We start from the raw sequence: 17,331 nt of genomic DNA, 5'->3' as shown, positions 1-17,331 counted from the left end.
TAAATAAGGTAATAATGTACGTATAATGTATGTATTGTTGGTATGCCTCCTATCAGAGACTTTGTATTGTTTAACATAGTTCTTTTAACATATAGACGTACTCGTATTTCCTAAAAAACATTACAACCCACAAGTCAAAATTGACTTTTATAAAAAAAAATTGATTCGATTGATTACGGTAAATTGAAATTGTATTGCAAAATATATCCAGGATATAATCGCACTGGAACAGTGTGGCAGACTATGGTCTACTTTCTCATTCTGAAAGAAGACCCATACTCAGTATGCTGGCAATGAGCTGATCATGATGGCAGTGAATCAGGATATTTCTTTTGCCAAATAATGTTTAACTGAAGAATTTCAATATTTTGACAATTTTTGTGCAAGGAATCTGTCGAAATGTTTTTATTCGTCAGTGTAAAGTTTGTTTGTTAAATGAAAAATATGGCCAATATATGATACCTATATTAGTTTTGTATTACCAGGAAATCTTCTTTCATTTGAGATATATGAAAATAGAATAAAAATATTTTTTATTCAAATGAACCGCCATCGCACACGTAATATCACTGGTTCAGGATTACTTGCCTTAAAGTATGAGTAGTACAAACGCTGTGCGTTAATCAATTCTTCTCTAAATGGGATATAAATTGAATGTACATGAGCGGAATGGAAGTGTTTCGTAGAAATCTAATAAGTTTATTTGATTTTTATTTTTTTTCTCTGGTACGGGGCGTGTCGCAGTGGTGCCCGCCCAGCCACGGCCGCCCGGCAGTCGATCGCGGAGTTTCACGTCCAAACGACGTGCTGAAAAGTGAGGAAATTCGATATCGCGTAGTTTAGTGTACCGGTGAAAGGTGAGTTTCCCGAAAATATATCTGAAGTTTCTTTTAGAGATAAGTGATTGATTTATAACGTTTTGTGGATAATTGTTTTCCATCACAAATATCTGAAAATATTTTCAGGGACTTTACAATATTTTAACTGTGACATCATTTAATAAGGTCTACTTGAAAATAACTTTGCACTTACAGGTATTTTAATTTAATTTTTTTTTATCTTATGACGTTATTAACACTATATTTATTCGAAAAACTTAATTTTAAGCTAATATAGCAATATTGCAGTAGTTCTATGAACATTTTGGTTAAATTAGGTATTGCACCTTTCTTATACACAGCAGCAATTTTTATAATAACGGTAAAATGTCTTTTTTTTATAGGGTTTCATCATCAATTTTGTTATACTCGTACTATTATTTTCAGAAGTTTCAGCGCCGACTATAATAACTATCGTCGCTGTCGCACAATGATAGTTCACTCTGACAATGATAAAGTGATTAAATGGTAATTACTTAAAAAATATTTGCAATGCGAATTTTAAAATTGTCTGTTAGACGGTGAAATTTTAGACAAAATGTGGCAGTATAAACGAAATTACTGTTACTGTTAGGTAAAAGTTAAGTTGAAACAAATGAAAATTAAGGTACAGAACCATAACAATTAATTGTTAAGCTACTAAGCTTGTACATACATCATTTTTAATTTTTCTCTATAACCTAATTTTTTTTCTTTTTCAAATCAATGTTTATTCAAAAAAATATTCATCCATTTAAGTACCTACATACATTTGAATTGGGCTACGTTTTGCAGGCCAGTGAATATTGGACATTTTTTGTTAGCCCAATGGATATTTGATTTGATGATGACAATTTTTTTATTTATTTACAAAATTTAGAATTCAAGTTTGATTGTTCCAAGTTATAACGTTGTTTGAGTTCTTGTTTTTCTTAAAGTTGAGGATCGTAAAATTATAGTTAATTTACTGTTAACAGTTATTATAATTGTAGTAAATATTTATTTATTTGTTTTTATATATTGTTTTTTATATTATGTATATATTTTATATAATATATTTTATGTTCAAATATTTAAAAAAAATATCTACAATTTTTTTTAATTTTTGAAACACATGGACAAAATTTGTGACTCCACGCAAGAATAGGATTTTGTTCGTTGACTAGCAAAAAAATATGTAGGTAATCTGAAAGAGTTTGCAATAACGTATGAAGCCCTAATTTTTTAATGTTTTGTTGAAAAAATGGAGTTTAAAATGATGGCAAGCTTTTAATGTAAAAGAAAGAATAGAATTAGCCAATATAGCTTTACAAAATATTGTTTACACTTCAGTATTTTTGCGTCGCTTTTCTGTTCCAGTATTCATTGGTAAGGCCTTCTACATTTAATTAGAAGGAAAATGTGCTCGTATGAACGATGGTAGCTTAAATCACTGACAAATGGCAGTGAAATTTTATTCAAAACTAAAAATAGTTTAAATTAAGTACATATATAAAAGATTCATGAATTCTAAAACTTGCTGCGTGTGAAATACCTTTTGCTTTCACATGAATACTTGTATGGCGTCAAACCGAAAACGCTTTATAAAAAGATGTAATTGCATGCTTGGGCCGTTCCGCGGCACTAAGCAATGATTCTTATCGGAAACTTATTGAAAAAGGGGCGCATTCCTATCACGCATAAATCAGGCCCAGCAGTATTTCTTTCAACCGCTACAGGCCCGTTTTTATTGCCCACTTATTGGCCAATCACGAGATAAATTATTATTACTGCAATTCCACGCGATCAGGAAAATGTTAGGCGTCGATCTCACTAGCAACAGTGCTGATTTCTAAAGTTTTACATTCCGTTTTCAAATTTTTTTATAGTATAAAATATGTCTCCGATGAAAAATTTGATGCTGATGACTAAAATGCTGTTTTTATTTTATTTTTGTTGAAAATAAATAAAATAAAATAAATCTAATAAAAATGCTAATACTTGCTAATTTGACCGTTGTGATAGACTACTTTTATCTGTAAAGGTATATTATTTAATACCTTTGAATTTAATCATAGATCACAAAAGAATGTAGACCTCAGAAATTAAGTATATTTTTTAACCCCCGACCCAAAAAGAGGGGTGTTATAAGTTTGACGTGTGTATCTGTGTATCTGTGTATCTGTCTGTGGCCTCGTAGCGCCTAAACGAATGGACCGATTTTAATTTAGTTTTTTTTTTTAAATACATCTAGTACATACTTATCTGCATCTTAAATTACAGCCCCACCCGCCCAGTAGGTAAAAAAGAAAATGAATGAAAAAATATTTACTAACCAAAATACAACTTATTCAATTTTTCACTTCCGATGTAGTTTAATCTGTGTGTTTATAGATCAATCAGTCAGTCAGTCAACTTTTCCTTTTATATATTTAGATATATCGCTTTGAAACAGCTGTTCTACTTGGCAGCCATTTTTGAAATACGCGAACGATACTTCAAAAAAATAATTAGTTATTATTTCATTCCATATTGATTTCCTTTGCGTCATACTAGGACTCACCGTTGTGCGTTGTTTAATGATAGACAAACGGAAATGTATGAAGGCGAGAGTGCACCAAATGTAACATTTCATAAAGTTTACGTTAGTAGGTGTATTTATTGCCCGGCGGCCATACTATTCTTTTCCCGATTGTTTGGGTTTGCACGTAACGGCAGTAGAAATGATGGCCGTTTGTAACAAGCGCCATCTGTTCACTGGAATAGTACCAAGTACTATTGAAGAAACGATCTCAAACAATCTATCTAGATATATATTACACTTGCATACAAGAGGCTACAAGAGGAGAACCTGATTAACAGACATACAGTACAGATAAAACCCTTGGGTCTAGATACTTGGGATTCTGTATAAATGTTTTCTTTAAAACATAGAATTAGAACTCTATCTACTGACAAATTGTTTTTCAGAAATATTGTAAGTCTGGGATTATACTTCTTAAATGTCTACTATGTATTTAGGGCAAACTCAAATGAAATAGTACTAGCCTGTACTAGCAAACTTATCGCATGGGTTTAGGTTATATCGGTCATTATCATCATCATCATAACGATAAACTCATAGCCAGTCCACTACTGAGCACAGGATTTCTCTCAGAATGAGAAGGAATTAGGCCATAGTCTACCATGCTGGCCCGATGCGGATTGTCTGACTTTGACTTATTTAAATATAAATAAATAATAATGGTTTAAAATGCACGTTACTCCGAAAAGTTATATACATATATGTACCCGGGATCGAACCCCCGACTTCCCGAATTGGAGGCCATAAGGCTATGACGGCTCTTATATCGCATATTATGAATCCTTTTTTCCTGAATTTTCAATTATTATTACACCTAATTCTGTACCTTAAAACAAATATTTATTTTTCCTGAATAAAAAATTTAAATCACGGCGATTAGGTAGTCCCCGATCAGTTGCTGCGTGAAAAAAGGACACACGTTTTCACACTTATAATCTTAATATGGATTATTTATTTATTGGAAATTAGCTTCTGCCAGTGATTTCGCGTAATATTAAATTTTTAACGAATTTATATATATATATTCCATCCATTAATTTTTCAAACCCATTAAATGTATGACTAAGTGAAACAGGTACAGGTTTTAGATGTGTTTCCCATTAGACAAATATGTATTATCGTAAAATAATCACACTAATATTATAAAGGCGAAAGTTTGTATGTGTGTGTGTGTGCGTGTGTGTGTGTGTGTGTGTATGTTTGTTACTCTTTCACGCAAAAACTACTGGACGGATTTGGCTGAAATTCGGAATGGAGATAGATAATATCCTGGATTAGCACATAGGCTACTTTTTATCCCGGAAAACCAAAGAGTTCCCACGGGATTTCGAAAAACCTAAAACCACGCGGACGAAGTCGCGGGCGTCAGCTAGTCATAATATAAATGACTGTAAATAATGGCTTTGCCAGAAGAGTTTAGAGAGCGCCTACTTAAACTCTATTAAGACCAAGGATCGTCAAGTATTCAGATTTACGAGTATGTCTAATAAAAGATCAAATAACAAGGAAACAACATCTTAGTCTTCAACTAGATCAGTCAGTTTAATAAGTGCCTAGTTCCAACGAATCTTCATGTTAGTAAGACTGATGTTAAGATCACTTTAAGAGTTTAGTTCTCATTTGGAATGATATAGGCAATTAATTTTGACCGAATGTCGGCCACGGTGACCAAATTCAACGAAGACTTGGACAGTATAGTGCACAAGTGTGTATGCGAACAGATGCATTCTCTATTCTCTCACTCTCTTAGTCGACGGGGTGGCAATCAGATATGACTGGAGAATAATTATGGCAATATGCAAGTTTTGTTTGTATACAAGTTTTAAATCTCCATAATATTATTTTTATTTTACATTATATATTTATTTCGTTTTGTTATTTATACAGCTCTTTTACGATAAAAAGTGGAAAGTGTGCAGAAACGAGCGCATTTTTTTAATTCTTAGGAGTACATTTTGAGTCCATTTTTAATAGCCCAAAGGGAATTTTGAGTCCGTTTTGTCGTCCCTTTTCTATGATATCACCATGCCACAAAATACTTAATAATTGCCCGTACCCTCAACAGCTACCATTGTCGCCACCACAATTTGGGTGCCCTAGGCCGACGCCTAGTTCGCTTATTCTATGGTCAGGCTAACTCTGGGTGTAACTCCGCCAATTTATTAACTCCAGGCTGCTACTGAGACGATCAGATGACTCCATAATAGGTCCGAAAAAAATCCAATTATTTTTTTGGCCCGACTTGGGACTCGAACCGGGATCATAACCACAGTTGAATAAGCTTGCCAAAGACTTGGCAGTTACTCGTACATTATACAGATGCTAAGTGTATCAAGGGTATGCCCGATCGTGTATTGGGATCAACAGAACCGGTGAGTGGTCATTTGCATAACACCTATCAATCTGAAATGCGGTAAACGTCACACTCGAGTCTCGACCTATCAGGCCAAGATTGTGCTACTGATTACAAAATCAGCTTGGTCCTACAGTGTAGTATCAATGACATTATACGATAGATATATTACGTTGATTTTGCATGGCACATTAAATTCGTGATCGATGACGAGTAAGACAGAAAATACAAAACAATGAGAGTAGAAGAGATAGCGCTCTATAAATATGACACATGTGTCGTAGTTTTAAGTCTTCACATTAAATATGTATGTAAAGTCTGTACTTCATTTTTACATATTTAAATAGCATAGGTCAGTATCCAAAGATCTCTATTTCAGCATCTTTGTAATGATGTGATCACAAAAATCTGAGTAAAAAAGAAGTGTGAAAGAAGCATTAGAATTGAAATTGTTGTAGCGCCAATGTGTAGTGACTCATTATTGCGTGTTATTTTAAAAAGAAGCTTATCTGTTTAATTTTAACGTTCATTTTGCGTTATTTTGGATGCTAGAGATATGCTCCTTCGAATTATTTTTGTATGGGCAAGTTGCTCGAACAAACTGTTGCTTGGACTGCTGTTGGTATATTAAAGACAATACATACCATTTCTATTACTTTGTTTACAATTTTGTGTACAACGAACATTATCTACTGTATACAATGGAAGTTGTATTATGAAACTAGCTGATGCCCGCAGCTTCACCCGCAGCTTCGCCCGCGTGGATTTAGGTTTTAAAATTCCCGTGGGAATACTAGCCTATCCGTAATAGCCCGTTCTTAGGATGCAACGTGTTTCTGTACCACGTAAGAACATTTAAATGGATGATCCTTTAAAAATCCCGTGGGATCACCAGGATTTAGGAATGCAGCATCAGGGTTGAAGAGTTGGGTCCTCGTGGTCAATGACAAAATCTTTACTTGGTATAGATACCTAGCTTCAATATCAATTTATAACCGACAGTTTCTAAATCCCATCAGCTTTAGTGGTCCGGTCCCCTGCAGCATCAGTTTTGAGGAGTTGGAATCCAAATTTTTTATGGAACAATGTCGCAAAGTTCCATTATCGATTTAAAAAAAAATACGCAAATCGGTCCAAGAATATCGGAGATATCAGTGTACATAGGTAGAAAAACACCACTCCTTTTTTTTTGAAAGTCGGTTAATAAAGTAGCCTATGTTACTCCCTGGCCAATCCTCTACTTGTCTGTGAAAATCCTGTTAAAATCGGTTCAGCCGTTCCAAAGATTAGCCTTTTCAAAGAGACAGACAGACAGACAGACAAAAATTTTAAAAACGTGTGATTCAGTTATGGTATTGTTCAAATAACCATATGACCTTAATAATATACGGTAGTTATTTCGAAATTACAGACTGACACTCCAATTTTATTTATTAGTATAGATACTGTATATAAACGTTGTTTTGCTTTGGAAAATTGTCCTCAGTACATTGTTAGGTAACTAAAACATGGTTTGTTCTCATTAGTCTCATGCGGTCTCTCTCACCTTAGCGGGGATGTAGAAAGAAACAGGACATCTAATGCGAAGTGTTTGCACAAGCTCTAGCGCATTCTAGAGCCTTGATGTCGCACTGTGCATCTACATGTGTTAATTAATCCAATTAGCTGCAAAACTACGGTGAGATTTAATTAATAAGCGTTAGTAAACTGTTTCGATGACATAGCTATGGGCCACTGGTCATTAGCCATTGTATTATAATTACCTATTGCGTTAGGACTAGTTACTATTAATAAAATTAATTATGTAAGTGTAAAGTGTCCTTTAGTTAATTACTAACCCTACCTAAATATGTGGGCACTGGGCAGGGTTGTGGTGGTAATAGAGCATACTTTGACTTTGATTTAAAACACAGTAAACGAGACAGAGTTACGTCACTAACATTAATCTATCTTGGTAGAGTCTAAGCAAAGCCAAAATAAGTGCGCTTTATAGATATCAGCGTAGAGATTTCCTTGACGATATAGTTTGTAGTGGTTAGGGCTGTGGTGTTATAAGTGGGAGATCCCGAGTTCAGTTCCTGGTAGAGGCAATTTGGGAATTTAAAATTTCTAAATTGTCTCTAGTCTGGTCTGGTTCAGGCTTCAACCGAAGTTAGTTGCCTCTCTATTGCAAAGCCATGCTGCCAAGCGATTTAGCGTTTCGGTAAATTACCGCATAGAAACTGATCAGAGTTTAACGATACTGCCCTACCCCTTCCGAGTTAGTCCGCTTCCATCATAGATTGCATCATCACTTACCACCAGGTGTGTTCGAGTTATGGGGAATATAAAAAGCAGGTGTTTACTAGCAAAGTTAGAAGTCGCGGACATTAAATAGTTTAATTTATCAGTACATCCCCAACTTTGCTTATCAGATGCTCCCAACAAAACGCCGAGTGGCATTCCATTTAAGGAATAACGCACTACCTACTTCTTAGAACATAATGTTTTTACAGAGTGAGATTACTTAGTAGTCATCAGTACTTACGAAAGTCTTCCTTGCAATGTTATGACAATTAATTTAAAGTGTGATAAGATCCGACTAAGCAAGTATAGAATATTTGTTTCATAACTTAATTACAAGGAATCAAAGGTACAGTTCACTTCACGTTAAAAGACCAAATTAACCTATAACGGCGCAGTAGGCGATTTATCTATATGAAAACCCGTCATTTTTCAATTTATATCTATGAAAATTGAGATTTGTTCTTGTCGTAAAAAAATCTGCTCAAATTACTGAACTGTGCGTTGGCCGTTGCAATGCAATTTAGCCTACAGATAGCTAATAAGCTAAATTCAACCAACCTAAGGGGATAAATACTGCCGTCCTAACAAAGAGTGCAATAAGTCGAGTTTTTAGGCAAATTGACTTAAGACCATATCCGTAATCAGGAAAATGAGCTCTATATTTTCGCCTTAGACGCCTTTTTTGTATCTTCAGTAGTTTCGGTTCTGTTGGTTATCAAAACTGCAATATGTAATACTTATTACGATTTGTAAGTAGCTAATCATAACCGCGAATATCTCGAAAGTAGTCGAAACCTAGTTATTGCTCTCTTCGTTAGGGTAATCAGGAAAATGAGCTCTATATTTTCGCCTTAGACGTCTTTTTTGTATCTTCAGTAGTTTCGATTCTGTTGGTTATCAAAACTGCAATATGTAATATTACGATTTGTAAGTAGCTAATCATAACCGCGAATATCTCGAAAGTAGTCGAAACCTAGTTATTGCTCTCTTCGTTAGGACGGCAGAATAGGGGTTTGAAATTTCTGCAGACCACACGGATGAAGTCGTGGGTATAATCTAGTTTATTGACAATTCACTTTAATTTAAAGTTACTAGTGCGTTAACTAAACCGATTTCTATACTAGACACGTTAGACTACAAAACAAATGAAAGCGTCAGACATGTGGTTTCATTGTTTGCAAAGGCCAGCTTCGACACAGGGCACATCCGAGTCAAAGGAGATCACTGTTTGCGTCACGATTGATTACAACGTAGCCATTTCAACTAATACCTGTGTGCTAATTGAGGACCGGACGGTGAGAGGGCTATCGTCAATGATCACTAATTAATTTTGGATTCAACACGCAATAAGTATAGCTAAAAATATAGTAAGGACAGTGTTAACTCTATATTGCGAACTTTTATGTAACGAAACACTCTTTAGAACATAGAAATTACTAAGGTTCATTCGCAACACATGCGATTTGCATTGTTCCTTTTTTTGCTATAAAATACTCGATCCCTTCAATCTCGCTATATAGAATTTACACTGTATTGGAATTTCAATGATTAGGCATTTACATTTGCAGCCAAAACCATTTATAATTTATAGTGAAATTCAAGAGTGATTTTATTTGCCGACGGAAGTGAAAACTTCTTTAGTATTACGTGGTATTACACTACCGTTGTGACATGAAAGTTGAAACTCAATGAAATGAAAAAAATACGCTAAAAGAGACATACTTACCTATATAGTTCGCGACAGGTTGAGATGCAATCGAAACTTTTCCAGTTATACATTTATGAGTAAATAATGTTCAGTAAAGATGGCTTTCTAGCTTAATATTGATCTAAAATGAATGTTATGCAAGAACCGCTGGGCAACATCACCTTTATCTGAGTATCACAAACCGTTTATTGTTACAACGAGGAAACCCTTGTGCGCCGGCGTCCGGCGCTGGCTCAAATGTGCCCGGCAAGCATGTAATACGACTGTTTTCAAAATAAACACTTATAACTATTCCTGTGGTTTAATTCTTCAGTGGTTGTAAATCTTTTTTGTTTGTTTTTGAAACCACTTTAAAATGCCACTATTTTCGAAAACAGTTTCTTTAGAAATCGTTAGCGAACAGTTTTTTTCTTTGACCATTGATTAATTATTATTAGGGTCTATTCACTTAAGGGCAGCAAATCAAAGCCAAATGAAAAACTACGAGTACATAATATGACCTACATATATCTCTATATCTCTATAGACCTTGGGTTCTATTCCCGGTAAATAGGTTGATAGGTATATAAGGTTTTTATGTCGAGAAATTCTGAGTACGTTTTTATATAATTCGGAATTAGGAAGTTGGCGGTGATTCACCCCCGTGCCTCGGAGAGCACGTATCTATAGCTATTTATAAGTCCCTTTCTCGTGTCAGTACACAGTTCCATCGAGCTATGTGAGAGAGTACAAAGTGTTTGCACATTCCTCGTGTAGCATAATTCCGCGCAAATGGCTAATCACTGTGGAGATTGGCCACCATCGCCAAAATTCAGTCAAGAGGACATGAAATACTTAATTAGCTTATCACCCGAGCTGAGCGATCGTCTCTTTCCAGCAATTGAGCGTCTGTATTAGCAGCTAGCTTCCATCGAGATGCTCAGGGGTGGCTCGGGCGACCGTATTGAAGCAATTGAGCATTTCTGCTGTCGTATCAAAGCCTGAGCTTTTTAGTTCTATGCTATCGTTGCTAAAGAGACTAGACGCTCAGACTATAGACTTAGCTTATTTGCACACTCTAATCTATACAACCAAAGTAAAAGCTGGCTGACTGATTTACTGACTGATCTATCAACGCACACCTCGAATTCCGGACATATTGGGCTGAAATTTGGTATGCATTTAGCGATTATGATGTAGACATCCGCTAAGAAAGGATTTTCGAAACTTTAAAATTTTTTTAGTCCACACGATTCATTCGTGTGGACTAAAAAAATTGTCACGGACATAAAGGTGGTCTATATTTTGATGGATTCATTGAAAACAAAAATTGAATGGTTTTTTAATAAGTAATTATTCTCTGTTATCGGCGGCCACTTCTGCCAATTAGAATTTAATTAAATCAGTGAAGGGTTTATGATTATGTAACATTTCAATAATAATAGTTTCATTTTAGAAGCTGAAAACCATTATCATGATGTTGAATCAGTTTTTTGACTTTGTAGCCTTAAATATTAAAAATTTCATTTAATGTAACTGGGAAAACAGCAAGGAGTTATCCTAATGAAAGTGTAGATATCTACTTAATTTGGTTATTGTCTTGAAAAATATTGCACAATAATAATAACGCTGTGCGAAAAAAATTGGATACTTCTAAGAGCTATAAATTAAAGTTGTGTATTATTTTAGAGGGCTGCGGTCATCATGGAGGGTTTCCTTCATCACATGGCACCGCAGTTTCTGCATCCCGCCCTGCAAAGTTTCGGATGCGGCGCGTTTCGTCCGATAGGGGGCGCTTTCCACCCCCTGTATCCTGGCAAAGCCTTTGCCAGGCACCTTGGCGAGCAGTACGCACTTGGACAAAGCGTTGGTCAAGCTTTAAGGGTAAATACAAACCATTTGAAGTATTTTAACTTATGAACTTTTAATCTAATTAGCTTACCGCAGGATAATGGAGCTGAGGTAACACTAGTTACTGTAACCTTCACTTGTCGGGGGTGTTATAAATTTTTAATTTACACTTGTGTATATTTAGATTACTCCCTACATACTCACAACTACCTGTTTATACGTAATCACTGTAGACCCCACGAGTGAGACAAAGCGGCGGAACTAGTATGGTGCGTGATAGCACACGGCCTCAACGCGTTTATACAGAGTCGTATTCATGCCTTCAGTTGTGACCTTTTGCTTCAGAACGTCCGCGATGACAACAGCACTCCGCCGCTGTATCGCCACAGCTACACGGTGCGAGACGACACGAGCTCGCCTGGTTCCGCCGCATCCGCCTCGCCACGACCCTGCAAGGACGAGGACCCGCCCGCTGCTACAGCTTGCACCGACTCTCATGAATTGTTTTCACGTAGGTTTTAAGCCAATCAGCACTGAGCCAGCGTGACAGACTATCGCCTCAACCCTTCTCATCCGTGAGGAGACCTGTTATACTCAGTAGTGACGCAGCATCAGGGTTTATCATGATGAGGTTTGCGTATTCGAAACAAACGGTTTCCTGGTGAAAGGCTTCGACCGTGGCTAGTTACCAGCTTAAAGGTAAAGCCAAACCGCCAAGTGAATTAGCGTTCCGGTAAGATGCCGCGTAGAAACCAATCAGGGTTTCATGAAACTGCCATACTCCTTCAAAATTAATTAGCCCGCTTTCATCTTAGACTGCACCATCCCTTACCATAAGGCGAGATCGCTATGCACTTACTGTCTTAAATATAATTTTTGCCAAAATAGCTACAAAGTGAAACAGTAGGAACGATTTAGTACGATTATTACATGCCTTGAATGTTGAAACATTCTTTGTTTACACATGGTCGCTAGCTAGTCTTTGGAATTCATTAAAATGGAAATTGGGCAGACAGTGATAGTAATTGACCAGGCATTAATAATAGATAGAAAAAAATTAGGTATATAGAAAAATTAGATAGAAATAAAAATTAGATAGAAATAAAAATTAGATAGAAAAAAATCTGTTCTTCCCCTACCCGTACGGATTTATCTACGCACATTTAGAACTTGAAAGCCTATAGGGCCTCTGTAATATAATGGGTACCTAGTGTCTACAGTATAATTGGTGCACTACATACAGTTGTATGACAAATTTCCTGTTTACGAAACCAATATTAATCCATATGCGTCCAGCCGACGGTGAACGGAAGTCCTCGTGTGGAGTATGTGGCGCTCGTCTGGGGCCAGGGGTGGCCCAGGCACACTTCCTGCAAGAGTTGCAGCATCTATACAGTTTGACCGCCATCCCACGCGATGCGTCCGCTCCGTCGCATTCCCTGCACCACCAGGATGAAGATGCCCGTTGGGAGGTAAGTGACCTGAGGGCCTGCTCATGTCGAAAGTTTGGTTTAACACGCAAAAGTTGCTGTCACTTGAAAATGGTCTTTAACTTAATATCTTATACAGTTTTCAATTCAATAATGGACGAAGTTATTCTCGGCTATATCATTTCATTGTTTAGAATGTAATTTTATCATCCAGACATACCAACGCATACGCGCCAACCGGCAAAGGCGGCTAAAGCTCCGCACTCGCAAGCGGCATCATACTGTTGAAAGCATGCTGGGCTACGACCTGGACGATGAGAGGCGTGAGGATCGGTCGCGGGAGTCGCGCACTTACGACGCGGAGGATGAGCCAGTGGATGTGGAGGGGGACTCCCTCGGTTGGCCTGAAGCCGCGATCAACATAGATGGTAGTACGGAATTTTCGAATATATTCCTCTACATAATATTCGTTATTTTTAAACTGGGCTTTAAGATAATTCACATTCTTTCCTTTTATTCGGGCCAGTTTCCATTCTTATGTCGTCCACGTTCCATCTACACGTACGAAGCGTTTTGCGTTAACATTTCTGATACGCATGGTTAAGGTTTGGAATACTCTTCCGCGATCTGTGTAGAATCAATTACAATGCGGGTAGCGTTAAAACAAGAGTGAATAGGCATCTTCGAGGTAAACGCGTCCCATTTTAGGCTATATCATCACTTTCCATCAGGTGTGATTGTGGTCAAGCGCTTGGCTATAATGAATAAAAAAAAAACGGAACCCACAACTATGGAGTTGTTTAGAGCCAAAGGGTAGCGTCTTAACAATTAAGGTGCCCACGCACTAGAACTGAACTGCAGCTGTGCTGCTCGGCAAGTTGCTTCATGCCGCTCACGGTACCTATCGTACTACAACTGCAGTACGCGCAGCTCGCATCACTTCCACGTCACTTCTATACCCATATTATTTCTTTGTCGTGTGCAGAAAAAGAACGAATAATAGTGCCTATATATAACGAATAATACACAGGCAATTAGGTAGGCATATTATTTCGGAAACTATTAATTCTATCCAAATGAACTGAATATCATTTATAGGTACCTAATTAATTTAATTAGGATTATTTTTACCGTTGATGGTTTTCTCATACCATACCTACTATACCATAAAAAACCATGGTCAGAGAGACATTTACACAATATTTAGACGGGGAAGGGGGGAAGCCGACATCCTAGGGGGTGGCAATTTTGAGGATATACTTCTAAGCATATAAGAGCATAAGGCACACGTCATGTGCCAAAAATTAAAACTACGTTATTTATTTTGAGGTCTATCATGCCTGTATATTAATTTTACCTAACAAAGCACGTGTATCACATCCGAGCGCCGTACGCACTACGCATACTGCAGCGGCGTGCCGCGCCGCTTGCTATGACGCACTAGCGTAACTGAACTGCGCGTCGCGGCAGCGCGCTATACAATATTCTCTCCAGCGGCGACGCGCGGCAACGGGCGCTGAAGCGCAGTGCAGCGCCGCTCTAGTGCGATATGCTCCATACAAAATGATAGAAATAATATTTTGCCGCTCTGTGCCGCGTAGTGCAGTTACGTGCAGTGCTGCTGCAGTTCAGTTCTAGTGCGTACACACCTTTAATAAAAACGATTGCGCACAGGCCACGTGGCGCGCGCGTCTACGCAAGTAAGTAACGTGTGGTATTTTTTTGGTAACCATTGGTTTTTCAATCCGTTTTTGTACTAACATTCTAGTGATGAATACGTACCTATACGTAAGTATATACAAAGTATCAGCCTTGTGAAGTTAGGTTTTAAATCAAGAAATACTTTGTCAGATTTTATAAAAACCCATAGAGAATCTTTTGTTCACTGGAAATAAATAGATTAATACGCGACATCCTGTACAGTACAGCAACTTATTTAGGTATAAATAGTTCGATGACACAAACGTGATTTTATTTCAGAAAAAGAGCAACGCAATGATGGAGACAAGTTGCATCTGAGCTATGCAGAGGACCTCGAAATATCAAGCACGAACGACACCATGCAGTCGCCCGAACGCGTGAGGTATTTTCTATCTACGAGTAAATCCAACAACTCACAATCAGTATTAAAAAAAAAAACAATATTTTTCCAATGTCCATTTCCACTCTGTGTTAAAAATACGCAATTTCTAATTTTCCATACCAAGTGTAGCAAAGATACAAAGGCATAGGTGGCTGAGGATAACTGTAATCCACGAATAAGATGTTCATTTTATAGTTATCTCATCCTTAGTTCTATTGATAAAAGATCAATAAGCGGATCTAGCTCTTTATTGCATAAACACGTTCGTTATTATAAAGAAAAGGGCTTATTTTCACTTTAAACTTAGGTCACTATACTTAAACGGCTGTGATTGATAATATAGGTACGATCCCGAGACACGCCTGAACAATTTTGTTTATGCCGACTCTACAAACCTCATTATTTTGAGTAAAAAGCTGTAAAAACGAGGATATGGCCATTTGATTGTCATCAAGTTTAGCAGTTACTTTTTTAGTGACTTCAACGTTATCTTTGTATTCACAGGATTGAGACACCAAAGCCATTGTCTCTGGAGTGTACGAAGACGGAGAACGCGGAGCGTCCTGCAGAAGTGAGCACCTCCGAGTGGTCGGGCGCGCCGGACGCCTGGCCCGCTCTCGCCGACGCTTACGCCCACGCCCGTCACAAAATCGACGGCGAAATGCCTTCTTCGACCGACTCCCGAAACTAAAGCCTATTCAGAGCTTAGAATCGAATTCTTGTATCTACCAATAAAAAAGTATAAAGCTGTTAGTCTACAGCGGCGATTTTAGATAAATGCGTGGATTCATTTGTCCGGTTACGCTATGAAAGAGTACATCGGCTTATTTTGTGATTCCCTGTAACTACAATCTCAATCTCAATAGTTGTGGAATTATCTGAATGTATGGTATTTATGATACGGCAACTGTTTATTTTAGCTGATTACAAACATCATAAAGTAACTATGAAAATACGTTGGTAAGTCTCTTCGTGTACCACAGTGGATTTAAATTATTGTGATACAAAGAAAAGTAATGACATGTGCAGCGTTTTCACGCCTTTGGGCCGCAATGGACTAGCAGTTAAACTGAAGATCAAAACAGCGTAACAGCATGTCCATGACATTTCTGCTGGAAGCCGTGGCGCGGTGCGACGAGCGTCAAAATCAAATTTTTGAAGAAGAATATTTGAAGATTCGTGCATTTTACTTCTTGATCGGCTCCATTGTCCATACTCGCCGATACATAAGAATCAACGGAAACTAATACATGGATCATGCATCTGTGAGCGATTACTAAGGAATAATTTATTTATAACATACGTATCATCCCAATTTTAAAAGGAGTCGTTGGTTTATCTAACCTATATTTGATGATTAAACGAATTCACCTGTGTGAAGTTCTATCACAATTATTAAAAATAAAAAAATTTAAAAATATCTTTGAATAAAGCTACTCGTATGAGTAGCTTTATTCGAAGATATTTTTAAAGTTATGATTGTCTACGTTTCCAATCTAGACAGTGAATTTATTGTTATTTAGTTCGAGGTGAAATTGTGCTACATACAACTCGTATTTACTTATTTTTATTTTTATTACTTAATACTATAAGAACAGGTACCTAATCATCAAAAGAAGCCGATCACTGATCACCTAAATAATATTTAACATATTACTTTTAATTGATTTTAAGAGCGATTCTTATAATATCAGTGAATTCTTGTAAATATCAATTTTATTTACAAAATAATTGTACCTACCTAATCTTCTTTTGAATATAGATGTAAATCGATAAATTGGTACTACCTGGTTATTGTTAAATTTGCTATATTTGTGTAAATACAATGTTTGTTTATTTGATGTTAAATTAATTCCCATTAATGTTGCCTAACGACGGAAATTAATAATTAATGTATCTGTAATCCGTCCATAAGTTTTATACTTGACTTCTCAACTTAGTTATTTGTCAAAAGAAAAAACATAGTTTTTATTAAAATTAACAACGTTATCAAGTACCTTATCGACAGATTACGGATAGATAGACTATTAATTTCGGGCGATTGTCGATTCAATGTCTAGTATAAGGAATATTTTAACTAAGACTAACTTATTAGCCTCGTCTAGATCTCTAGGAACCTTCAAGTAGCTAAATTGCTATTTCACTTGTTTACTTACATCAAGATTCATGACAACGCAACGTCTTGACCCTGACGTTTGCCTGAATCTCTCGTTAAAGCAAG

At 36.8% G+C, this 17,331-nt stretch overlaps 1 protein-coding gene across 2 annotated transcripts; it reads left to right on the top strand.

Moving 5' to 3' along the window:
- The first annotated feature begins 777 nt into the window (after nucleotides 1-777).
- LOC123880004 (protein Teyrha-meyrha) lies at nucleotides 778-16,506 on the top strand. Of its 2 annotated transcripts, XM_045927855.1 has the most exons (8): nucleotides 788-857; nucleotides 1,269-1,346; nucleotides 11,436-11,630; nucleotides 11,943-12,108; nucleotides 12,894-13,069; nucleotides 13,242-13,455; nucleotides 15,008-15,110; nucleotides 15,615-16,506. In XM_045927855.1, the coding sequence occupies exons 2-8, from the start codon at nucleotides 1,344-1,346 to the stop codon at nucleotides 15,799-15,801; spliced, it is 1,044 nt and encodes a 347-aa protein (XP_045783811.1). In that variant the 5' UTR covers nucleotides 788-857; nucleotides 1,269-1,343; the 3' UTR covers nucleotides 15,802-16,506. The 2 variants fall into 2 exon arrangements, with proteins under 2 accessions (XP_045783812.1, XP_045783811.1); XM_045927856.1 differs by lacking the exon at nucleotides 1,269-1,346 and having other exon boundaries at nucleotides 778-857; nucleotides 13,242-13,458.
- Nucleotides 16,507-17,331: the final 825 nt, after the last annotated feature.

This window comes from Maniola jurtina, chromosome Z (genome assembly GCF_905333055.1).
Source record: "Maniola jurtina chromosome Z, ilManJurt1.1, whole genome shotgun sequence".
Taxonomy (NCBI): Eukaryota; Metazoa; Arthropoda; class Insecta; order Lepidoptera; family Nymphalidae; genus Maniola; species Maniola jurtina.
Note: the sequence above shows the minus strand (reverse complement) of the source record. Positions and strands in the feature narration are given on the sequence as shown.

Excerpts from the sequence above, each read along its gene's own strand:
- LOC123880004 (XM_045927855.1), top strand. Across the intron at positions 11,631-11,942 it reads GCGTTGGTCAAGCTTTAAGG|AACGTCCGCGATGACAACAG; the intron begins GTAAATACAAAC and ends CTTTTGCTTCAG. Across the intron at positions 12,109-12,893 it reads CTCTCATGAATTGTTTTCAC|CCGACGGTGAACGGAAGTCC; the intron begins GTAGGTTTTAAG and ends ATATGCGTCCAG.